Source organism: Macrotis lagotis, chromosome 1 (assembly GCF_037893015.1).
Source record: "Macrotis lagotis isolate mMagLag1 chromosome 1, bilby.v1.9.chrom.fasta, whole genome shotgun sequence".
In the NCBI taxonomy this organism is placed as follows: domain Eukaryota; kingdom Metazoa; phylum Chordata; class Mammalia; order Peramelemorphia; family Peramelidae; genus Macrotis; species Macrotis lagotis.
In genome coordinates, this window is record NC_133658.1 from 363,492,058 (window position 1) to 363,518,823 (window position 26,766).

The following is a 26,766-nucleotide window of genomic DNA, read 5'->3' on the forward strand; positions in this document are numbered from 1 at the left end:
TTCTTTTTGGTTTTTGCAGGGCAGTGTGGATCAGGTGGCTTGCGTGTCACACGGCTGGGTGGCTGTTGAGTCTACGGGGCTTGATGTGGGCTCAGGTGCTCATGGTTCCAGGGCTGGGGCTCCATCCATTGCGCCACCTGGCCATACCTACAATTATTGCTATTATTTTTTTTAATTTTAATTTTTTTCTCTCCCCTTTACTTTATCGCTCAAGCAAGTCTATATTTATGGGGGAGAGGAGTATTTCATTTACTCTTAAACAAGAATATTTTATTAATGTAAAAAAAAATTTGTACAAAATGAGAATAAAAAGAAAAAATAGAAGTTATTTAGATAATCTAAGTGCAAGGTAATGATTACCTGAATATTTCTTATAGCTATGTGAGTGGAGAATGAATTAGAAGTAAGATATTTTCAAGTTAGAAATGGTAAAATTTGATATATGATTGCATATAGAAGGAGAAATAAGGAGTCCAGAATAATGGCAACATGGATGGCTGAAGTATCTATGACAGTAATAGGGAAGTCTGAAAGAATAAAGGGTTTCAAGTGGAAAGATAAGGAGTTCACTTTTGGTCAAGTTAAATTTCAGATGTCTCAAGAGACATTCAATTTGAAATGTCCAATAGATAACTGGTAATCCAAGATTAAAGTTCAGGGGTAAAAGACTTGAGACTGGATATATAAAATATCTGCATAGAGATGAAAGTAAAATCCATGGGAACTAATGAGATTACTGAGATTAAGAAGTGAGAAACAAAAGTAAAAAAGGTCTAGGGACAGAACCTCCCTCCATCAATTCAGATCACAATAAACATCCTAAGAACTGGGGGGGAGGGGCGGGCACCCAGTTAGGTTGCACAGAGGATAGAGCACCTGCCCTAGAGTCAGGAGTTACCTGAGTTCAAATGCAGCCTCAGACACCTAATAATTACCTAACTGTGTGACCCTGGACGAGGCACTTAAGGGCACTGCCTTGCAAAAACAAACAAACGAAAAAAAGGAATAAACATTCAACCCTTTAGTTCCATTATTAAGTACCTAGCCCAAGGAAATCAGTGATTAAAAATAAGTGTCCCAGGTAACTAGGTGGTGCAGTAGATAGAGCACTGGCCCTGGAGTCAGGAGGTCCTGAGTTCAAATGCAGTCTCAGACACATATTATCTAGCTCTGTGATCTTGGGCAAGTCACTTAAACCCACTGCCTTGCAAAGACTAAAATAAAGTTCCCATAAACACCAAAATCAGCACTTTTTGCATTAGAAAAAAAACCCTGGAAAAAATTAGATGCTCACAATTTAGGAATGGCTAAACATATCATGGAATGGAAAAAATAAATATCTATGAAGACATGAAGATGTAGAAACACATGAATAGTTGTAAAGTAAAGCTAAAGAAGTCATAAAAGCACTTTAAAAATGCACAGAAGAACAGAAAGAAGTTCAGAAGGAAACAGTTTTGAAATTAAATTAATTAGACATCCTTTCAAAAAAGCAAACTATATGTAATAGATTCCTAGATTCACATAAAACCATTTTTTCCCTGTTCTATGATAAATTTGGAAAGGTCATTTTTTTCCCCCTTTGGTGCTTAAGTGCAAACAAAATTTTTTTTAATGAAGCATAACCAGGATCACCACATAATAATTTCAACAATGGAAATGGAAACAACAAAATCAAAATTGGATGCTGTGAAATTATGATAAAGTTTAGCTGCCCGGGATACTTATTTTTAATCATCAGGACTGGCACCAGGTAGTTAAGTGGTATTACCATCTCTGAGACTGCTGATACAAAGTTCCTTTATCCCTTGGGGTCCCAGTTCCCCAAAGATTGGACAGCTCTTTAAAATGAGCTGGTTAGGGGTGGCTAGGTGGTGTAGTGGATAAAGCACTGGCCCTGGAGTCAGGAGTGCCTGAGTTCAAATCCGGTTTCAGACACTTAATAATTACCTAGCTGTGTGGCCTTGGGCAAGCCACTTAACCCTGTTTGCCTTGCAAAAACCTAAAAAAATGAAATGAAATGAAATGAAATGAAATGAAATGAAATGAAATGAAATGAAATGAAATGAAATGAAATGAAATGAAATAAAATGAAATAAAATGAAATAAAATAAAATAAAATAAAATAAAATGAGGTAGTTAAAATAGATAGCTCCAGCAATGCTATTCTAAGACCCAAGTCCTTTGTCTTCTTTGGGTCACACTTTCCCTCTGGACAATGAGACTAGGTCATGTCAAAGGGCCCTTTCAATCCTTAATTCCTATAGGCAACTAATGCTAACATCAAGTGTCTGAGTCCACATTTGAACTCAGGTCCTCCTGACTCTAGGGTCAGTGCTCTATCCACTGTGCCATCTAGCTGCCCCAGTTGCCAAAGAGTTTTAAGAAGGTGCAACCCTGCTGTATCTTTGAAAAAGGAAGGATTATGAATGTGGAATTATTGGAAATCATGCCGAATTTGGCTGATGTATTTGGTTGCTTTTTCTTTCCTTCACTGTGTTATAGAGCTCTCTTGGTTAATAAAAAGAAATGATACATTGGAAAATAAAATGGTATTTAAAAAAATAGGTCATTGTTTCAGAAACAAACTTGAGGTAATTAAAAAAATCAAGCAATTTAGTCTGAACAAAATGGAATTCTTCAATCATGTTTTTGAGTGGTTATGAATCCCTTCAGGAAACTACAATGTTCTAGTGTTGATGCAAACAGCACAATGTCATCCATAAACAGCAGAAAATAAAGACTCTCAAACTATAAAGAACCATCTTCAATTTGTACTTTGCCCGGAATCTTAACGGTAATATAGAGAATGGGGTGGCTAGGTGGCGCAGTGGATAGAGCAACAGCCCTGGAATCAGGAGTACCTGAGTTCAAATCCGGCCTTAGACACTTAATAATTACCTAGCTGTGTGACCTTAGGCAAGCCACTTAATCCCATTTGCCTTGCATAAAAAAAAAAACCTAAAAACTAAACCATAATATAGAGAAATACCTTTGGGAGCATATCTCCCTTAGAGACAGTCAGGTAGTACAATAGTAGAGTATTAGACTTGGATTTAGCAATACAAGTTCAAATTCAACCTGTTGTGTGACCCTGTGCAAGTCACTTAACCTTTCTTAGACTCAGTTCTCTTGTCTGCAAAATGGAGGGGATGTTGTATGGATCAAATGTTTTTTGTCCTTCACCTTCAAAGAAGACCAGGACATCAGGGGAGGTAATGCCATGATAAACACATGAATTGGATTGGGGAGGGGGAGGGAGGCTGTGCTAAGTCACCAGCCTCACTCCTCCAGAGTCATCTAGGTCCAGTGGCCAGATATGAATCAGGATGACTGGAGATGACCCTGGGTTAAGTGACTTGCCCAAGGTCACACAGCTAGTAAGTGGCAAATGTAAAAAGTAATATAATTATTATTAAAACTTTATTAATATAACCATGGGATTGAATACAGTTATATATATCATCTTTCAAAGTACCCTTAAATGATATTGCTATCTTCATTGGAAGAGAACCTTTAAGGTTAACCTTTAATCTCTAAGAGAACCTTTCTACTGAATCAATTGCGTTTTAGCATCGAACACATAGTATGTATGTTTATATCTAGTGTTGTCTATTTTCTTCAATCAACTGTGCTATTGTAAGGATTTGGTCTACTATAAATTACTTGAAAAATATTGTATGTCGCTTTCTAATTTTTTTTAAAGAAGTCTTAATATATGTGATCAGTTTCATTAAAATTTTTATAAAGATGATAAAGGGAAGAGGAAGGGAATGAGCATTTTTGTGTGCCAGATATTGTGCTAAGTTCTTTATAAAGGTTCTCTCATTTGATGTTCACAACAGCCCTGTGAGGAAGTTGCTATTATGATCACTATTTTCACAGTTCAGAAAACTGAGGCAGGTGGAAGTTAAGTGGTTTGCCCAGAGTCATACTTGCTACTAAGTGTGTCTCAACTTATTTTTGTCTCACTTCAGCATTCTATTCACCAGTTTCCTCTTCAGAAGATATATGGTTGGTGATTCCATCACTTTTGGTTTTTTGGTGGCAGTCAGTTAAAATTTTTCCTCACCTCTGGCATGCTCCTTTCTTTCATAAACTCAAGATGTTCCCTCATTGACCTCAAAATGACTCAGAATTAACTGAAATGTGCCTTGAGTCACTTTTTTTCATCTTTGTTTTCTTCAGTATCATTTCTACTTCCTTCAAGCAATAGACAGACTAGGACAGCTTTGCTGCATTGGGTATCTAACCAAAATTTCTTTCAACTTACTTTTCCTTCTACTAATTTTATGACCTAATACTATTCATAATTTTCTTACTTCGCTTCTCCATAAAATTTTACCAAGTTTATTTTCTAAATTTGTGTCCTTCTTGCCACTGATGTTGTCCAGTCAAGTGGATGTAGGCAGAAATATTATGTCTTTTGTCTCTTTGACATGGCAACTGATCTGTTTTAAATGTATTAAATTTCCATAACTGATAATGATAACCTTTCTTCATCATTTCCCATTTTAAGTGACAAAAAATATGCTTAAATCAGAATTGCTTTCTTTTAAAAAATATCTTCTCTTCTTTAATTCCAATTTCATATTCTGTCCTTTGTTCAAACATCTGTACATAGAAAGGTGATACAGGAATAATTCCCCTAACAGTAATAAATTGTTTCCTGTTTGTCAAAATCTATTCAATTTCAGTTTTTGTTGAACTTTTTGGTCCTATTCTAATGCATTCTTTTCTCAAAGAAAGTATTCTAAGAATAATCTTTTTAGTCTATTGCAGCTTTCAATTCCTTACTCGTAACCATATTTTCCAATGTTTTTTTCGCCATCTTTTTGATTCCCACCTTTACACTGAAGATACTAAATATCAAAGTTTAGACTTTTTTTTATTTGAAGTTTTTATCAAGTTCATCATAGAATTTCTTTATCTCTTCATTCTTGGAAACTGATGCTGATATATAAGCCACAATTATTTTCATGGTGATCTTTTTGATCAATATCAAGAGCACTGTAAATAAATCAATAAAGGCTCTCATTGACTTAAAAGCTGGAACGGATTTTAGAAATCCTTTAAAATATTAAGTGACCAAAAAAGTTCAAAAGGGTCACATTCTTGTTACTTTTTAAAAATTAAATATATAATTTAAAACTATATAACAAGTTCACAGGTCATTTTTCAATGAATTTTAAAAACAGACATTTTCAATATATAAAGAACAAAAAGCAACTGTTTATATGAACCTATGCCTCCCCCATTCAGTACTTGTGAAATGGAAGAGGTATGGTTAGAGAACAGTTATCCCGAAAGATGAGGATTAGAGGGAAATATTGTTATGAATTATAATTTGATGCCAAAAAAGCTAATGCATTCTTGAGCCTCATAAAGAGGGATTGTTGCCAGGAAATAGGGAGGTGAGAGTCCCAAAATACTATGTCCTCATCATTCCACCTAGAGAATGTGTTTAATTCTAAAAATTACAGTTTAAAAAACTAACAAACTAGAGAGTGCAGAAAAAAGAAGTCGAGATTTTAAAGTATCTATCATGAGAAGTGACTGAAAGAATTGCTTATCTGAAAGAATTGCTTATCATATTGAATCCGCAAAAGAGAAGGCTCACAAGGAACATGATAGTTGCCTTCAAGTACTTCAAAGGTTGTCATGTGAAGAGGAATAAGAATTGTTCTTATATGCCTAAGAATACAGCCAGAAACAATGGATGGAAACTGCAAAAAGAAATATTAAAGAAATGAGGTCAGAAAAAAGTTTCTAACAATAAGAACTGCCCAAAAGGAGAAGGGGTTCTTGGAGAGCTGGTGGCTTTCTTCATTTTGAAGAACATTAATTGGTTGGTTGACTGGTTCTTGTACTTTGTTATCAAAGAAGACCAAAATGACATCACTACTGTGTCCATCTGACTGTGGCTTATCAGACCAATACAAGCTCAGAATGCTCTACCACAAGTTGGGCACAAATACTCCATGTGAACACTTGGTGTGGGTACTCTAAACTTACAGATGTCACATTTCCTTTGAGCTGCTTCAATTCTACCTTTCTCATAGAAACAGCATCTTCACTAATGAGGGCACACCATACTGGGTGATCCTGTGCCATGTTTCCCAAGCTGTACAGTAGTCAATTCTAAAGTTCTTCAATGAGACCTTAAGGGTGTCTCAGTATTGCTTCTTCTGACCCCTGTGTGAGCTCTCCATGAAATAGTTTTTTTGGCAAGCATATGTCTGGCATTCTAACAACATGTCCAGTCCATCATAGTTGCGCTCTCTCACTCGCGCTCTCTCTCTCTCTCTCTCTCTCTCTGGCAAGGCAATGAGGTTAAGTGATTTGCCTAATCACACAGCTAAGAATCTGAGGTCACATTTGAACTCATGTTCTCCAGTCTCCAGGGCTGGTCCTCTATCCACTGTGCCACCTAGCTGCCCCAAATAGTTGCACTCTCTAATAATATTGAAATGCCAGATAGTTTAGCTTAAGAAAGGACCTCAGTGTCTGGTATCTTCTCCTATCAGGTGATCTTTAGAATCTTCCTAAGACAATTTATTTATTTATTTATTTTAGGGTTTTGCAAGGCAAATGGGGTTAAGTGGCTTGCCCAAGGCCACACAGCTAGGTAATTATTAAGTGTCTGAGACCGGATTTGAACCCAGGTACTCCTGACTCCAGGGCCGGTGGTTTATCCACTGTGCCACCTAGCCGCCCCTTTCCTAAGACAATTTAAATGGAAGCAATGCAGTTTCCTGACATGGTGCTGGTAGACTGTCCAGGTTTCACAGGCATATAGCAATGAGGTCAGCACAACGGGTCTGTAAAACTTCAGTTTGTAGGTCAGTTTAATACCTCTTGTCTCCTATACATGTTTTAGTTAATTTTTAATTATTTACATATTACTAATAGAGTCTTGTTTTAAGAGTAAACTTAATCCCCCCTTCCCCTCAACAAAAATAAAAAAAAAACAGTGAGAAAGTGAAAGAAAAAGAAAAAAATATGTTTCAGTCTATGTGCAGAATCCATAGCTGTCTCTGAGATGGGATGCATTCTTTATCATAAATCCATCAGAGAAGTTACTTTCATATTTTCCACAGCTGATATTGCTGATTTTCATTCCTCCATCCATTCCTCCCCACTCCCATTAATAATATTTTCTCTCTCCTTTCCCTCTATTCCTCTTCAAAAGTGTGCTATGGGGGCAGCCAAGTAGTGCAGTGGACAGACCACTGGCCTAGGGCCAGGAGGCCCCAAACCTACATCCCACCCCAGTGACCTAGCATCCACCCAAATGCATGGTCCCAGACAGGCCACCCAGTCTTAACACCTTGCAAAAAAGTTTTTAAAAAAACATCTTAGAGGCGGCGTAGTGGATAAAGCACTGGCCCTGGAGTCAGGAGTACCTGGGTTCAAATCCGGTCTCAGACAATAATTACCTAGCTGTGTGGCCTTGGGCAAGCCACTTAACCCCGTTTGCCTTGCAAAAAAAAAAAACCTAAAAAAAAGTGTTGTATGTAACTATACCCTCTCCCAAGATCTACCCTCTCCCTCTATCACCTTCTTCCCCCTCTCCCCTTCCCTGTCCACTTTCTCCCACTCCCTTCCTCTTCTTTTTCCTCTAGATTTCTATACCCTATTAAGTATGTGTTTTGTTTCCTCTGAGTCATTTCTGATGAGAATGAAGGCTCCCTCATCCCCCCCCCTTCCACTCTATTGCAAAAGCTTTTATTTGACTCTTTTACATGAAATATCTTAGCCCATTCTGGCTCTCCCATTGACTCCATTTTTTCAATATATTCTATATTACACCTTCAAATTCAGCTCCCTCCTGTGCCTTGTCTACATATGCTCCTAACTGCTCTATTAAATGAGAAGGTTCATATTAGTATTGTAAGCATTATTTTTCCATGCAGGAATACATGCAGTTCATAATCATTAAGTTCCTCATAACCTGAGTCCTGTATTTGAAAGTCAAATTTTTCTGTTCAGCTCTGGCCATTTCAATAGGAATATTTGAAATTCCCCTATTTCACTGAATGTCCATCTCTTCCGCTGGAAGATAATGTTCAGTTTTTCTGGGTAGTTGATTCTCAGTTGCATTCCAAGCTCTTTTCCCTTCCAGAATGTTATATTCCAACCTCTATAAGCCCTTAATGTGGATGCTGCTGAGTCCTGTGTAATCCTGACTGTAACTCCACGATATTTGAATTGTTTCATTCTGGCTGCTTGTAACATTTTCTGTGACTTGGGAGTTCTGGAATTTGGTTATATTATTTCTGGCAGTCATTTTTTTTTTATCTTTCTGGAAGAGTTCAGTGGATTCTCTCAATTTCTATTTTGCTCTCTGCTTCTAGGATATCAGGGAAATTTTCCTGTAGAAATTCTTTAAAAATGAAGTCAAGGCTCTTTTCCTGATCATGACTTTTAGGTAGTCCAATAATTTTTAAATTGCCTCTCCTGGATCTGTTCTCTAGGTCAGTTGTTTTTCCCAATGAGATTTCATATTTTCTTCTAGTTTTTCATTCTTTTGATAGTTTTTTTGATTCTTGATTCTGCAAAGTCATCATCTTCCTTTAGCTCCATTCTACATTTGAAGAAGCTGTTTTCTTCAGAGCGCTTTCTTATCTCCTTTTCCATCCGGCCAATTCTGCTTTTTAAGGTATTCTCTTCATTAAATTTTTCGGACTGCTTTTTCCATTTGACCTAAACTAGTTTTTAACATGTTATTTTCTTCAGCATTTTTTTTGGATCTCTTTGACCAAGCTGCTGACTTTGTTTTCATGTTTTTCTTACATCTCTCTCATTTCTCTTCCCAATTGTTCCTCTTCCTCCCTTACTTGATTTTCAAAATCTTTGTTGAGTTCTGCCATAGCCCGAGACTAACTCCTATTTTTCTTGGAGGCTTTGGATACAGAAGCTTGGACTTTGTCAACTTCTGAGTAACAAAGTGTGTGTTTTGATTCTCCACAGTACCAAAGTAATTATTCATGGTCAGTTTCCTTTTTTTTCTGTTTACTCACTTCTCCAGCCTCCGTCATGGTTTTGAGCTGTTTCCCGAGCTTTTTGAGTTGTTGTTGGGATACCCCCACAAAGACCTCAGTTCCTTCAAGGTTTTATGAGAGGTTCTGACTGCTCTCCTGGCCTGTGCTTTGGTCTGTGGATGACCCTTTGCCCTGGAGCTACAAGGAGGGTCCCTGTTCGGCTATGATAATATGGGGGTCCAGACTGTGACCAGGGTCTGAATATGAACAAAGCATCAGAGTTCTGTTCCAGGGACAAAGGAGAGACCTCCACAGTCTCCCCATACCCTCCTTACCTTCCGTGTGAGTGCTCTGGGAACAGCTACCGGGCACCTCCTTGCTGGGAGGCTCTGCAGGCCTGATTCTGTTTCCAGGGATCTGGGCTGCACTGAGGGCTATGTTGGCCTGGGCTTCATGCTCACTCTGGCAGAGGTTTCCCTACTGATCTTCCAAGTTTTGCTTGGTGTTCCCTGAGTTGGCAGGCCAGGAAACTGCTTCTGCTGCCCCAAGTCAGAGTTCCCAGGGACCAAGGCACCCCACAGGCTGCTCCCAGAAGACTAGAGCTCCTTTGTTCCTGTGTGGTGATCCTGGCTGGGCTGCCACCCCCTTCATTCCCGTGGAACAGAGACTTCCCACCATCTTCCAGGCTACCTTGGGCTAGAGAATTGCCTCACTAGATCGTTCTGTCTCTCGAAAATTTAGTTAAGAGTCATGATTTTAAGGTTTTTGGAATATTTTGGAAGAACTTCTGAGAAATCCTGTCCTCATGCTTCCATCTTGGCTCCTCCCACTCCCATACTTTCTCTCAGAGCCTCCCAAAAAAGGGCAATGCTCTGGCAATGCAAACATCAACTTCATTGTCAATGTGTACCTCCTTAGAAAGGACACTGCTAAAGTAAGTGAACTTGTCCACAGTACTCAAAACTCCTCCATTTGTTGTAATCAATAGTTCCACATATGGATAGTGTAGTATTGGTTGATGGAGTAATTGGTGTTAACTGTTAGACCAAAATTAACACAAGCAGCAGAGAATTGATCTATACTTTGTTGCATCTCAGTTCCAAAGGCTGCATTGAGTGTACAATCATATTCAAAAAGAAGATTGTACACCAGCACTCCCTTCACTTTGTCTTGTTGCTTTTTTAAGTTAAAGTTTTTGCCATCAGTGTGGTAGCTGACCTTGAGGCCGTGTTCATCCTCAGTGAAGGCGTTTGATAACATGGCTGAAAACATCATGTTAAAAAGTATGGGAGGCATCCTTGTTTCACTCCATTGGTGACTGGGAAATCACGAGAGCATCATCCACTATCCAGAACCTAGACTTTCATGCCATCACAAAATTGATGTACAATATTAATGATCTTTTCTGGGCTACCAAATTTTAATATAATTTTCCATAAACCCTTATGACTGATGGCATCAAAATCCTTGGGGTCAGATCTACCAATGATGTATACAGACCTGTTCTGTTCCTGGCCTTTTTTCCTGGAGTTGTTGGACAGCAAACACCCTATTGACTGTTCCTTGACCTTTTCTGAAGCCAGGTGTCCAACTTCCTTCCAGGTAAAGGCTCAGCCTATTAAGGACTCTGACAAGGATCTTACCAGCAATGACTAAAAGAGAAATACCCCTGTGATTGTCACAGAACAATCTATTCCTCTACCTATATAGAGATGGTTGATGGAGGCATACTTGAATTTTAGGGGGTTAATCTCTTCATGTCATATAACCTGGAAAATTTCAGTCAATTTTTGGATGAGCAATGGACCCCCACCTTATAGATCTAAGCTAGAATAGAATCAGTACCAGGTACTTTACCACTTGAAAGGAAAAATGGCATTCAAAACCTCTTCTTCAGTTGGAACTTCAACTAGGGACTAACTTCAACTTGAGGTAAATGGTCAATGTCAATGGCTTCTGCATTGATTGATGATGATCTGTTAAGAACACTATGGAAGTGTTCAGCCCATCTCTCTAGGTTCAAGTCCCTATTGTAAATCAGTAGCTGTATGTGACCTTGGAGAACATTAAACAGAGGTTGGATGCCCTGTGGGGTTGTCACTGAAATCCCTACCAACTCTCAAATTTTGTGATCCATTGCAATTTGAAATTTTTTTTGATTATGAAAAATTGAGTTTTCCTGATTTCCTAAAAGATTTGTGAAACAAGAACAAAGAAAGAGTACTAGAAGCAGCAATCTGATTAACCAACAAACTAGAGAAATTGATCACAGAAGGTCTGTTCTACAGGTAGATGCCATAAAGCATTATAAAGTACACTGGACATGGTTTTATTCCACATTGTGCCACCTGAGGCAGGTCATTTTAGAGATGCTTCCTCACCTATAAAATGCAAGGGGGTTAATTCTGTCTATTTCAAAGACCCTTTATATGAAAAAAACCTTTTATTAAGTAGCTACTATATACCACACACTACACTGGAAGCCGTACCTACTCTCAAGCAGCTCACACTCTACTTGATAATCTATAATTCTTTCAGGACAAATTTGCTCATAACAACTAATAAGTAATACTGGTCTACATTTTAGTTTCTAACTAAGTAGCTTTTAAAATTTTCTTCCTGCTATCAATAGTAGGAGATAAGTAGGGAAGAGAGAACTGTCCTTCCTGAATTTTTCTATTTTTCTGTCAGGAACCTGCTTAGGAACCAATAGTAGGTTCCCAAGACTGCAACCCCAAATCCCCAAAACTATTTAGGAGAGAATTTAAAATATTTCTTCTCTATAAAATAATATTCTGTAGTAAGAAGCTCTTTCAATAAAATCCAAAAAAAAGTTGTTTGTCCTTGGTTTCAAAGAGAACCAATGACACACAGGGTGATGTCTTTACTTGCATGTGAATTAGGCAGTTTTTGTGCAAAGTGGTCAGACTCACTCTCTTTTCAGAGTCATCAAAGTCCAATAGTAAGACAAAATTCAGGATGACTAGCAAAGGCTTGGGATGCACTGGATGACCTCGGCATCTTCAATATTTGACTGAGCTCTAAGAGCTCCATAGTGCCAGCTTCAGCCACCTTCAGGCCTATTGCTTACCTTCAACCTGGTTTAGCCCCATCTTCAAAGACAGTTTTACTGAAGGTGTCTTGGGAGTCACAGGTGAGAGTTCTATGAAAGGAATGAGCAGCCCTGAAAAGGACTCAGCAAGCTCTCACACCAAAGGTGCTAGTCTTCCTTAACCAATACACCCTCTCAAAAAGGTAATTTGATATTCATACATAAAAGGAAGTCAAACAAGAGAAAAAATGATATATTATGAGAGTAAGCACTGATATCAAAATCTGTCTGGGAGGTAGTTTTCAAAGTGGATAGCATACATTTAGATCTAATAATTTTCAAAAGCCCTAAACAAAATGTTCTTTGATCCTGCTGTCTTTCATCTCTTGACCCTGCCTCCCCCCCCCAGATGCCATGCCTGCGCTCTCAAGCTGTCATATGGCTATCCAAAGTGTTGCTTCTCCTCCAAACACCCTCATTTATACTTCCCCAAATTCACAGTGCTCCAAAATTACCTTTCTCTAATTCCTAAATCCAGCTTACACAATGGTTTGGATCATAACAAAGTATCAAATTATGAGAATGTGGCATTACAGAAAGAAAACTAGATTTGAAACCAAAAGTCTTAGGTTCAAATCACATATCTTTCAGTTCCCATATCTGTATAATGAAGGATCATAAATTCAGTTCTAAATTCTATTTTATGAATAAATTAATTCACACTAAAATATAGGCAACTGGAAGGTCTAAGCCTCGTCTCAGAACTATGCACATTTTTGTTTTCCAATCTTATCCATTTCAGGATGCCCTTTCCCTCAATCTCAAGAACCCTATTCAGATTCACAGTATTTATTCATTACAGATAACAAGATACCATGTATATAATTCACAACATTTCTTGGATTACGTAATTCAGAAGAACTATGTAGTAACACCAAATACAGCTGCTCATCTTCAGTCGCAAATCTCAGCTAAGGGAAAAGCACCCTCTGTACACCATAAAGTACACAGACTTTACACTGCTGACTGAAAGTGCTTCAGCTTTTCATGTTTCTCATTTTCACCTAAAATTAAGAAATCTGACAAAGGCAAAATAACTTTGTTCTCTTTGGTTGAAGGGCTTTGTTTTTTCTCAGTGGGAAAACCCAACTTTTCTAATTGAGGGTTCCAGTAGCAGGACCAACATTATTTCCAAGTACTCTTGGAAATCAAGCCCTGGTTTGCAGCACTGACTGATATCCAAGCTCTGAAATTTAACAATGGGTTCTAGCTCATATGAATTGGTTCTTGCACACTCAAACAAATGTAGAATCATAGACATTGAGAAGGTCATTGCCCATTAGAATGGGTAATTGTTAAGTTGTTGGGTTTTTTTACAAGGCAATGGGGTTAAGTGGCTTGCCCAAGGCCACACAGCTAGGTAATTATTAAGTGTCCGAGGCCAGATTTGAACTCAGGTACTCCTGACTCCAAGGCCAGTGCTCTAGACACTGCACCACCTAGCTGCCCCATAGAATGGGTAATTTTTAATGGGGAAAACAACTCACATAAGGGAGTGATGCTCAGGGAAGGGTATTTTGACCTAGGAAGCCACAGAAATGATAAGGAGAAACATAAGACAGTCAGATGATACTCTTACTTGAGAAGCAATGATGATATTTTAATATTTATGTCTAGATACAATGGAGAAGGAATGGATGGAGCTCTGGGTATGATCATTGAAGGACTAGAGATACAAAGGCTACAAGAGCTACAAAAATTCCAAGAAGATCACTAGAGTAGACAGCTGGAAACACAATCCACTAGATCTTGGGCTAGTTATGGTAAGCTAAATAAGTTTACGCCCAATGAGTTCCCCAATCAGGACTGCCAGTTCCCAGACATTTGTCTACAAACAGACATTGACCTGTATTCTGTCTCTTGCTCTAAGATTCACTCTCATTAGTTACATTTAATTACTTGCATTCCAAAATCACTTGGGTCATTTACAACAGACTATTGCTCAATTAAAAATGAATTCTCTAGAACTGCAACCTTCCTCACTAGAGAAAGAATTATGGACTTTGAACAAAGACCAAAGACTATTACCTTCAAATTAGAAAAAAAAACTTATCTTATTATGTAATTTTACTATCTCATACTTTATTTTTCTTCCTTAAGGATATGATTTCTCTGTCATCACATTCAACTGAGATCAATGTATACTACGGAAACAATGTAAAGACTTAACAGAATGCTTTCTGTGGGGGGGGGCAAGAATGAGAGGAAAATTTTAAAACTCAAAATAAATAAAATTTTTCAAAAAAAATAAGATGGACATTAAGAACTTAATCTCTTTCAAATTATCATAACTTCTTAATCTTTAAACACTACCCATGAATTTTAAGAAATTATAATGAGTATTCAGAGTCATAGCACAAGTGAATGGAACTGTTATAATACTACCATACTAGGGGTAATAAAACAAATGCTAGGAGTCATATAATGAAAGAAAAATGGTAGCCCATTTTCCACAAGAATGTTTTCCTTCGGGGCAGCTTAGGTGGCACAGTGGATAGAGCACTGGCTCTGGAATCATGAGTACCTAAGTTCAAATCCGGCCTTGGACACTTAATAATTACCTAGCTGTGTGGTCTTAGCCAAGCCACTTAACCCCAATGCCATGCAAAAATCTTTAAAAAAAAAATGTTTTCCTTCAAATATCTGGCTCAAAAGCTGACTTTTAATTTGTCATGCTATCCCCATTAGAAATAATGTTTTATGACTTTATCCATCCTTCCCAAATAAACTTCACCTGGGTCATTTTACTGTAAAAAAGGAAGGTATAGAGACTATGATAATGCTTATAAATGCATAACAATCAGCTCTCCAAAGGAAAAGTTTAATCTGTATTACTATATTTCTCCATCACTTCTTAAGTCTTAACTCATTAACAAAATAAATCAAGCCCTGGTTTGCAACACTGACTTATATCCAAGGTCTGAAATTTAACAAAGGGTTCTAGCTCATATGAATTGGCTCTTGCAAACCCAAACTATTGTAGAATCATAGACATTCAGAACTAGATCATCCAGTGGAACCCCTTTGTGTATTTTCTACCTAGCAGTGCAAAATGAAATCTTGCCAACTTTTCATTCCTTTAGAATTAGTAATGATACTATCTCCTCTGCAAGTTTGCTCTTTACTAAGTACCCTTTAAGGATTACCTAAAATCCTACTTCTTTCAGCTCTTGCTTTCAAAATTCAATACAAATTACAAATTTGTTTCTGCTTTGACATCCTTAAGGTATGTGCCCAGTTGTGGAATTACTATGACAAAGGGTAAGAAAACTTTAGTCATTTTTCTTGCACAATTCTAAACTGATACCCAAAATGGTCAGACCATTTCAAAGTTCAACGGTAGTGAATTAGAGTCTTTCCACAAATTCTAATTTCTAGTTTTCCTCTTCTGTGATAATTTGAAGAGGTTAAAGTCAAACTTCAAAATTGCTTTAATTTACATTTCGTTTATTAATGATTGGAAAGTGTTAATCATATAATTAAATCATAAAATAAATTTAGTGAATTAATCATAAATTAAAGTTGTTTCGGGGAAAATTTATACACGATCTCTTTTTCCCCCAAATCTTTATTTAAAAAAATGTGACGCAGTGGATAGAGCACCAGCCCTGGAGTCAGGAGTACCTGAGTTGAAATCCAACCTCAGACAGTTAATAATTTGCTTAGCTGTGTGATCTTGGGCAAGTCACTTAAACCCATCACCTTGCAAAAACCAAAAAAGGAAAAGAAATAGTTTGTTGAAAAGGCAAAACAGAGGGAAATATTCAGAAATGAAAGTAATTTTAAAAAATTATGTCAATCTTTACTTATCTTTTGATCATTTTATCTCCTGGAGATTGGCTCTTTGTCATATATTTGGATCAGTTCTCTATGTGTCTTGATTATTAGTCTTTTTTCAATTTCACACTAACTTTGAAGGCAGTAACTCCTATATTAGGTTATCAAAAAAGTCAAAACTTTACAGTGGGGGCGGCTAGGTGGTGCAGTGGATAGAGCACCAGCCTTGGAGTCAGGAGTACTTGGGTTCAAATCCGACCTCAGACACTTAATAATTACCTAGCCGTGTGGCCTTGGGCAAGCCACTTAACCTCATTGCCTTGACGAAATCTAAAAAAAACGACAACAACAACAACAAACCTTAGAGTGGTCTGAAACCTGGACTTCAACAAGCCTATTTGAGAGATGTGGAAGGTGAGGTGACCTTGTAAGACAACACATATAATAAAAACAATGCTGGGGCTGAAACCCAGATCATCTCACCAAATTCATCTCTTTCCCACTATACCATACTGTTTTTGATTGTCAAGATCTCTGTTTGCTTCAGATTGTTTTCAGTTTTCTTTTCACTATACATACACACACACACACACATATTTATTCATACACTCATGTATTTGTATGTGTGATTTCATAAGATGACTAATTTCTGGTCCCTTTACCCTAAAGATGCCAGTCAAATCCTCCTCATTCTGTTCATAATTCTAAAACACTACCTTTTCTCTAGGGTACTAATCAAGCTTGACATTTTATCTTATATATGCATTTCATGCAAAATTAATAAGTGTCTTGTACCTTTTAAGTACTTAACAGAAACCTGTGAAATGGGGAATAGAAGAAAAAGGAAGAATGCTGGCATTTCTCCAAAGCACTGTGACTGAGGAACCTTTTCTTTTGCTGCAGTAAAAATAAGATGAATCATAAGGAAACATTAAGAACTTAGAATAATATATAGTATAAAAGCATGCTTTCAACAGCTGTATTTATATATATATATATATATATAGTTAATATGAATAGTAGAAAACTCAACTGAATAAATTAAATGAAATGGATATAAAATGGCCTATATATCACTGAGGTAGATTAAAAAAAACAAATAAAAGTTACTGCCTACAAGGAGTTTTCAATCAACTAGGAAGTACATACATCCTCCCTAGTTCTCCTCATCCTCTCCTCCAAATACAGAGAAATTAAACTCTTAAGAAACAAGACAAGTTGCTATAAAGTTTCCTAAAGGAGGTGTTGCTGTCAATAGACTGTAATTGGAAAGTTGAAGGGGAGAGAGTGAATTTGGAATCTAAAACCCTGGAATCAAATAACCACTCTTATTTATAATAACAAAATAACTTTGTACAAGTTATTCAAACTCTTCAAGTCTCAAATTCAGGAAATTAGAAAGCATTTATTAAGTCCATGTATGCTGGACATATGTGCTAGAAGATGGGAAAATAAATACAAAAAAACAAACAATTGCTGACCTCAAGGAAGCTTAAATTCTATTGTAGGAGATAGACTGTTGTTTGTCCTTTGTTCTCAAGAAGGACCATGACATCAGGGAGAGGATGACATGACATGGAAGTGAACTGGATTTAAGTGAGGGAGGGTTATACAAAGTCACCCAGGCTAACTTTTTCCTCCAGAACCATCTGGGTTCAGTGGCCAGATATAGATCAGGACTAAAGATGACCTGGATGTAGTGGGAAACCAGGGTCTAGCTTTAAGGTCTTTAACAGGTCTCAGTTTTACTCAGGCAACACCCATTCAGTGATTAAGGATAGTAGATAAGAAAGAAATGAAGCAAACAATGACCTTTTCTAACTAATTAAAAAAAATCAAACTGGGAAAGGAAGACCTTCAGAATTTCTAAACAAAACAGAAACAACTGCTTTAGCTAGATCCAAAAGGCACAGCTGGGACCCATTGTAGGCCAATAAAAGAGAGTCAAAATAATTGGGGTTTTAGGCAAGGTCCTTAAGAAAGAAATCTAGAAGGTAAACCCCAAGATATCTGACAAGGTTTCAAAATTTACATTTTTTTGAGGACAGCATCCCCAGGTATAGGTATTATACCCTATGTGAAGAGATGGGAGGAGTTGGGAAGGAGCCATCTGGGTTCAGTGGTCAGGTATATACATACATAGATATATATCAGGATGACTGGAAATGGCCCTAGATGCAGTGGGAGACCTTTTTAAAGCTGAGTTCTTTAACAGATCTGTAAGACTGAGGCAATGCTCATTCAGAGTCTAGGTAAGAAAGAAATAAGAGAAAGTGTGATCTCTTTTACCTAGTCAAAAAAAAAAGTATCAATCTGGAAGGGAAGATCCTCAGTTTCTGGCCCGAACAGAAACAATTGTGAGGTTTTTCATCAGAAGAGACAGTATGTAGATTCAACCTATATGCAAACAAACAGAAATTTTGGAAAAAGGGCACTAGCTTCTGGGGTAAACTGAGCTTTGAAGGGAGATAAAGATTCTAAGAGATGCAAGAAAGTATATTTCAAGCATCGGGGAACAGCCTATGCAAAGGCATGATGATAGAAGATGGAATGATATGCATGAGGAATTTAGTAAGCAGCTCTATTTGTGGGAGTAATATGTTGTAAGACTGGAAAGGTAGGCTGAAGTAATATTTTAAAAGGCTTTTTAAAAAACAAAAATAAATTTGCATAGGAGCCTTAGAAGCAAGAGACCACAAGCGCCTTTTGTGAAAGGGAATGACAAATGGGGTTTCATAGACACCATTTTAGCAATTCTGGTTATAGATGCCAAGATTTTAAACATAATAGTTGATTCCTAGAATGCCTTCAAATATTTAATAAACATCATATTAAATATTTATCTGATCAGTAATTTAATCTCCTTGTTTTATAAAAAATATGTATTTACATTCTTCAGGAAGTGAATATATAAGAATATAAAGGTTAACATTTGTCAGTAAATAATTCAATATAGTGGTGGAAGTTATTTCTATAAAAATTGGAGAAAAGGTTATTTAGGTCAGGAAGTCAAAACCCATCATAACATTATTTATGGTGGAAAATTAATTTTATACATACTATATTTCAAGAAACATGTTTTCTTTAAGTTAATGGCTTGTATTAATTGTACCATTCAAAGAAATACAAATTATATATAACAAAGGAAACATGTAACCATTGTACTTAAGACACACAATGTTTTTACAGTATAATGATAATACAACTGATTTAATGTTCATGAAATAGAAAATCATATGCTGAAAAGACCTTAAAAATGGCATAAATCCAAACAAATATGTCTGATTTGAAACCTACAAAGTTGATAATTGGTTCAATTTAAACTCCAAATCACAGTCTTTTGACAAAGTAGAGACTAAAAGTAAACAAAAGCATAATCTTTTTTAAAGGGCTTTTTCTTATGAATGGGTAACACAGTGGGATCGTGCACTGGCCTTAGATTCAGGAGGACAAGAGTTCAAATTCAGCCTCAGACACCTCTGACTCTTACTAGTTGTGTGAACTTAGGCAAGTCACTTTAACCCTGACTGTCTCACATCCAGGGCTATCTCTGGCCATCCTGATTCATATCTGATCACTGGACCCAGGAAGCTCAGGAGGAGAAAGTGAGGCTGATGACTTAGTACAGCACCCCCTCACTCAAATCCAATTCATGTGCTTGTCATGGCATCACCTCCTTCATGCTGTGATCTTCTTTGAAAAATGAATAATAAACATTTTTGGAGTAGTCTTAAAAAAAAGAGATGATGATGATGCTAATTTTCAGGATATCAATTTATAAAATTATCATTTCCACCCTTTATATGAAAAAGAGGTCAAGGGAAGGAAGATTTTTGCAATAAGTTTCAAATACAATACTATGTACCAGACCTCAAAAGTAGTTTCCTATGCCTACCTAAAAAGTGTGAGAAAAAAGCACTTGATGGAGATGTTTTGATACCTTAAAGATAAAAGATTATCATATATTTTCAGTAGAAGGGAAGAAATCTGAGATATCTAAAAATTTTTTGCTTTCTCAAAATATCAAAATTATACCAAATAGTAAAAACCAGAAACTAATTTCTATTATGTGATAAATTAAGTTCTGTTATGTCCTAACCCTTGCTTTAGCCTTCCAAGCATTTTCTAGCTGCAGGGAAAAAAAAAAGTCAGTGCTCAATATTAGGAAAGATAAAACAAACCAGAAACTAGTGAATCTGATCAGAACCAATAACAATGAACTATGGTACTTCTAACCAAGTTCATCCTACACTAGTCACTATTCAAATGGAAGGCTACATACACCTCAATACAGATCTACTACTCTTTGACACAGGCAAGACTCCTGAAAACTTGAATAGATTTTACTATCTTCCTCTGTCATTTGCATACCCAAGCTCCAGTAGTACCACAATAATATTCATAGACAGAAAAAGAAAAAATATTTAAAATAACTTACAGCATCTTAAAGCTCTTAGTACCTCAGGTCTGTTACCTCTCTATAAGAAAACTCTAAAAAGAGGGTAGATGGTTTACCAAAGTTTACCAGAGAAAGAAATATTACTCTGAAGTTTGTGACTTCAGACCATTGTAGAGGTGAGACCAGGTGACCATTGTTTGCAAATCTTTTTCTTCGGTTGGCTGTGTCATCAATTTTTCCTACTCAGGCTTATATACAATGTTTAGTAAGTTTTGGGCATATTATATTTAGGTTTTTATGCTCATTTATCTGCTCAGAATGAATCATTTTTAATTTTACAACCAAAAACTATTTGCCAAGTTAAAAATTCAGCTGAACTAGAGAGGATGCTCTACATTCAATTCTTACCCTCAATCCATTATAAAATATAACATTTCGAAAAATTACATTTATTGAAGGAAACCTCTAAAAAGTATTAATTTGGAGGGTTAATCTTTCAGGCAAATGTCATGCTGCTACTATTCCTCTAACCGGACACTAATCTAATTCATTATGATTTAGGAAGAAAATCAGCTTTAGAAAATGACTCTAAAATTAATGGACATCTTTCACTCCCCCGTCTTCCACCTCTCAGACTCTCAGATAGAGTTAAAAAAAGCCTCCTGATCACAAACTTCCAAGGAAATCCCCAAGATGCCCCATGGTATGGAAATACAGTAAGTATGCCTGTAACTGCTCCTGGCTGGATGAATAGGCTACGAACAAATTCCTCTACCCAATAGGCCTACGGAGGAGGGACAACTAGAAGGTAAACATATTCAAGATGTAAACTAGAGGAGACTCCACGAAGTAGCTATGGTTGGCAACACTTAGGTCAAAAGGGGTGAAGGGAAAGGAGGAAAAAAAGGGGGAAAGCAAACTGGGAAAAAGGTGGCAAAGACGACAAGGAGAGGGAGGGGAGAGGAAAAGTATAGGAAAGGGAGAGGAAGCGAAATAGGCAAAGGAGATAGGGAAGGTGAAGAGCGCGGGGAGGCACAGAGGGCAAGGCGGGGGAGCAGCGGGAGGCCGGTCAGGGGACGGACGGTGACAAGCCGGGGGGCGCGGCGGCTCTGTGAAGCAGCCGGGGAAACCCGAGGGCAGTTGGCTGCAGGGAGGGGGGGATCCCCCTGGGCCACGACTGACAGCTGCCGCCGTCTCCCCGCAAGGGGAAGGAGGACACGGCGCTCCGCTCCGAACCCGAAGCAGCGTTGGAGGCCCCGGGCTCTAAATACCTGGAACTGCAGCAGCTTTTCCGTCTGCTCCTGGGTTAAGTCCCGCTCCTCAGGCGCCGCCATTTTGCCGCCGCCTCTACGCCTGTGACCCGTCCGCACCGTCACCCGCCGGAAATGACCTCATCCGCACTCGCTTCCGGTCCCCGGCCAGCTACCGCGGGACTTCCGGTCCCGGCTCGCGATTCTGCCCCGCCGCCGACTAAAGCCGGCGGGGCTGCTGCGGAAGGCCGCCTCTGGAAGGCACGCCCCTTGCACTTCCGGAGTTCCCGAAGGCCTCGGCTAGCGCACTTGATTGTTTGGCTAAAGCGAGGCTGGCTCTTAGCAGGGCCCCAATTGCGGGTGACTCCGGAAGCTCCCGCGTGCTAGTCCCGGATACTGTCTGAAGGCCGGAAGTGCACGAAAGTCGGAGCCACCTTTTTTTTTTTTGCTTCGAGGTCTCTCTCACGTGCGTGCCCGGGGGCGAAGGCCGCGGCTTGTACCTCCCTCGGTGGCCGCGCTGACTCATCTGACCCTCCCGCCCTCGCTCCCCTGCGGGGACCTTGACCTTCACTGTGTGTGGGAATAAGAATGTCTCTTAGAATTGCTGCCGCTACCCGTGAAAGTGTGAGCTGTGTGCGGCGCCGAACACGAACGCGGTGGGGTGGGGAGAGGCCCTCCGTGTCTAATGTCTAAAATAGCCACGGCGCCCCGTGCACCCCCCATGTGCACAACCTGCCCAAAGTAGCCTAGACGGGCTGCTTGGGCACCTTGGCTGGGCCTTTGCCTCCTTGCCCAGGTGGCTTCTGCTCCATCCCACCTCACAACTCCCTGCCTCAGCCCTACCCGACCCCCAGCCCCCACACCGGTCCGGCCTCCCCTCTGGGCCTCCACTCCTTTCTGCCTTAAGATTCCCGATTTGGGGCAGGTGTTTCAGTCAGGCCCGTTCTGACTCTTCATGACCCCGTTGGGCGTTTTCTGGACAAAGATCGCGGAGTGGTTTGCCATTTCCTTTCCAGAATCCAGCATTAACCCCAGTCTAAACCCCCCTTTCTTCATCCTTCCCAACTTAACAGCTTCTCGGGAGCACAGTCTCAGAATTGAAAAGGATATAATAGTCATCTAATCCAACCTATACTTTGGTTGGATTGAGAGTCCTTGAATGGTGAAAGAATTCACTCACAGCCCTGGGATTTAAAAACTGCTCGGGATTTATTATTCAACCTTGCAAAGCTACAGATTAAAATCTTTTCTCCTCCTGGAGAAGCTGCAAGCACTTCAAGGACAGGCTGGAGAGGTTTGAGCAAGAGAGACAGAGAGACTGGGCCAAGACTTGGGGTATCTGTGTGATTCCTGGGTGCTTGCTGCTTCTCCAGAAGGACAAAAGATTTTAATCTGTAACTTTGCAGACTTGCATAATAAATCCCGAGAAGTTTTTAAATCCCAGGGCTGTGTGTGAATTCTTTCACCATTCAAGTCTTCACAACCTTAAAACTGGCAATACCAATCCCTGGCAACACTTTGAATAAATCCTCGTATAAAACAAAAGTCACCCAATATTTACTTAGCACATACTATCCATAAGATACCCTATCAGGTACTGAAGATGCCAAAACAAGAAAAATTGTCCCTTCCCTCAAGGACCATACTTTCTTTTGGGGGGTGGGAGAGGAGGGAGATGTAGCTAGCTTGTACAAAAAATCAATACATAATTTTTTTTAAGAGGAGAACATTAATAAATAGAAGGATCAGAGAAGGCTTTGTGGAGAACTTGATCTCAGAGTTGAGCCTTGAAATAAGGAATATTGAAAGATATTGCATTCATGTTAATCCAATTTTGTTGAGATTTATAATATAGAGATAAAAAAACTGTAAGGTTCAGCTGGAACCAGATTGTGGAGAGCAGTAGGCTGAAAATCTTGTATTTTATCTCAAAAGCAATAAGGAGTCACTAAACATTTTCTTTTTTAGGTTTTTGCAAGGCAAACAGGGTTAAGTGGCTTACCCAAGGCCACACAGCTAGGTAATTATTAATTATTAAGTGTCTGAGATCAGATTTGAACCCAGGTACTCCTGACTCCAGGGCCAGTGCTTTATCTACTATGCCACCTAGCCACCCCGTCATTAATCATTTTCAAGCAGGGTAGTACTATATTAAGATCTGTGCCTTAAAAAAAATTATTTTGGCAGCTGTGTGGAAGATAAATTGGAGAGAGGAGAGACTAGAGGCAGGTAGTCTATTTAGGAGATTCTAAACAATACTAAAAAGAAGATGACAAATATGAAAGATGATTCTGAAGTAAATTTTTTTTAATTTTATTATTTAAGGCAATGGGGTCAAGTGACTTGCCCAAGATCACACAACTGGGAAGTTATTAAGTGAAGAGGTCACATTTGAACTCAGGTCCTCCTGACTCCAGGGCTTGTGCTCTATCCACTGTGACACCTAACTGACCCTCTGAAGTAGAATTGACAAGACTTGGCAACTATTTGGTTATTGGGAATAAAAGGATAAATAGATAGAAAGATAGATTGATAGAAATATTAAGCAAATACTATATATCAAGCTGTCTAATAGATCAAGGGTCAGGAATCTAGGATGATTCTGATATTACAAATCTAGGTGACTAGGTGTAGAATTACAGAAATTAACAAAAATACAGGAAATTTGGAAGGGAAATGACTAAGAGCTTTAGGAGGAAAATAATAATGTTTTGGGCATGTTGAATTTTAGATATCCCAAAAGGTGATGGGGAAGTAGAGTTCAGAAGTGATATTGGAGCTGAAAATATTGGCTTAGGTATCATATGCATGGAAATGACATTTGAATTCATATAGGCTAAAGTCAGAACTGAAAAATGACTGAACAAAAGCAAGAGAACTGAGAAAGAAAGTCAAAAAAGGGTCCAGGACAGAGTCTCAAGAGGAACATATGTTTAAAGTGAAGAGATGGATCCAGCAAAGGAGAACCATTCTCAATGCTTTAGGATATGAGGATAGCAATCCAGAATATAGCATCAGATAGGAAGAACTTGGAAAAAGTGAAGTCTTAGAAGTAAAAGGAAGAAAAAGATGTCCTCTGCAGTCCTTCCATGTTCTAAAGCTTGACTATGACTTTACGAATATTTAGAAGGAAAAAGTACTCAATTGTTACAAAGTGTTACAAAGAAGTCACCATTGGATTAAACAGTTAAGAAGTGTTACAAAGAAGTCACCATTGGATTAAACAGTTAAGAACAATGTCAATAGAATGATAAACTCAGAAATTAGATTGTTGAAGTAACTGGGTAGTGAGAAAGTAAAGACATTAAGCATAGATGCCTCCAAGAATTTGGCAATGAAAGGTATGTAGACTATAATAGTTACAAAGTTTAAGGATTAAGAGAGAGACATGTTTATTTGTAAACTTCAGGAAAAGAGCCAGTGAAAAAGAAAAGTTTGAAGAGGGGAGGAGATTAAAGGGGAAAAATACAGGAGATGGAACAGCACAGAATCAATGGCACAAGGGGCCAGTGTTGGCAGGAAGAAAGTCTACCTCTTTCTCAGAAACTAAGGTTAGGTAAAGATGAAAATGGATTTTGAGGTATGGAATAGGAGAGATGAGAGAGCTCCAAACTGCTAATATTATTTTTCTCAGTAAAGAAGGAGGCAAAGATATCTGTCAAGAGAAGTTAAGGGTACAAAGTGATGTTGGGACTTGAAGTGCAGGAGAAGGCAGTTTGAAACAATAACTTCTAGGAGCAGGAAGATCTATTTGAGGTTCAGAATTTCAGTTGTTTTTCAGTCATGTCTGACCCTTTATGACCACATTTGGAGTTTTCTTTGCAAAGGACCTGGAGTGGTGTTGCCATTTCCTTCTCCAATTCAATTTATACTTGAGGTAAATGAGGCAAACAGGTTCCTGAAGCTGGATTTGAACTCAGAAACATGTCTTTCTTGACTCCACTATACCATTTATATGCCCTTTAGTTGAAATTAGATAAAATGAATTTCTATGTGGACCCTGGTAGCATCATAATGTGACTTCTTCAAGTTGCATTCATGTGCATGGAGTATGAACAGAAAATAGATAGAAGAACATGAGGGTATATTTAGGGCATCAAACTCCTCAAGAATAGGCTAGCTTCCCAAAGGAAGACAAGCAACTCACCTGAGGAGAGGTCAGGTTTTCTAGCTCTATAAAAATAGATTTTTGGTAGTTTGATTGATTTGAATAAATTAATTTAGGTAGAATAAGAGAGGGTTTTTTAAGACACAAATAAAGTTTAGTATTGCTGTATTTAGCGTAAGCTAAAGGAGAGAGAATAGAGAATTAGCAATAGCAGCAGCAACAGATATCAGGAAATAAGTAGAATTAATTTACTTATTCAAATCAATCATATTATCAAAAAATTATTTTATAGAGTTAGAAAAAAATAATAAAATTCATCTGGAAGAACAAAAGATGGAGAATATCAAGGGAATTAATGAAAAATGCAAAGAAAATTAGCCTAGCCATATCAAATCTAAAAACTATATTATAAAGCAACAATCATCAAAACTGGTACCAGCAAAAAAAATAGAGTGGTAGATGAGTGGAAAGTACATAAGACAGAGTAATCTACTGTATAATAAATCCAAAGTTCTGGGATAAGAAGTTACTAATTGGGGCAGCTAGGTGGCACAATGGATAGAGCACTGGCCTGGAGTCAGGAGGACTTGAGTTCAAATTTGACCTCAGGCACTTAATAATTGCCTAGCTGTTTGACCCTGGGCAAGTCACTTAACCCCATTACCTTAAATAAATTTAAAAATTAAAAAAAAAAGAAATTACTATCTGACAAAAACTAAAAAAGAGTAAGGCAAAAACTAAACATAAAACATGTCACACTGTATAACAAAATAAGATCAAAATGGATACATGGTTTAGACATAAAGGGTGATACCATAAGCCAATTAGGAGACCAAAGAATAGTTTACCTGTCAGATCTATGAAGAAGAGAGGAAATGACCAAACAAGAGTTGGAAGATATTATGAAATGCAAAATGGATAATTTTGATTACATTAAATTGAAAGGATTTTGCACAAACAAAAGCAACGCAACCAAGATTAGAAGAAAAGCTGAAAGCTAAGAAACAATTTTTTATAAGCCAGTGTTTCCGATTAAGGCCTCATTTCTAAAATATATAAGGAAATGTGTCAAATTTATAAGAATACAAGGAATTCCTCAATTGCTAAATGGTCAAAGAATATGAACTAACAGTTTT

General features: G+C 38.1%; 1 protein-coding gene across 3 annotated transcripts in view; it reads right to left on the reverse strand.

Moving 5' to 3' along the window:
- Positions 1 to 21,656, reverse strand: part of FAF2 (Fas associated factor family member 2) — a 104,491-nt gene extending 82,835 nt beyond the window's left edge. Inside the window, exon 1 of one of the 3 annotated variants that reach the window (XM_074212329.1) lies at positions 20,312 to 21,316. Coding sequence is in view for 2 of the 3 variants with exons in the window: in XM_074212327.1 (XP_074068428.1) it covers positions 21,544 to 21,606 (63 nt within the window). In the remaining variant the exon portion in view is untranslated. Of the gene's footprint in view, positions 1 to 20,311; positions 21,317 to 21,543 lie in introns of those variants that run through there. The other 2 variants (XM_074212327.1, XM_074212328.1) reach the window with 2 other exon arrangements.
- Positions 21,657 to 26,766: the final 5,110 nt, after the last annotated feature.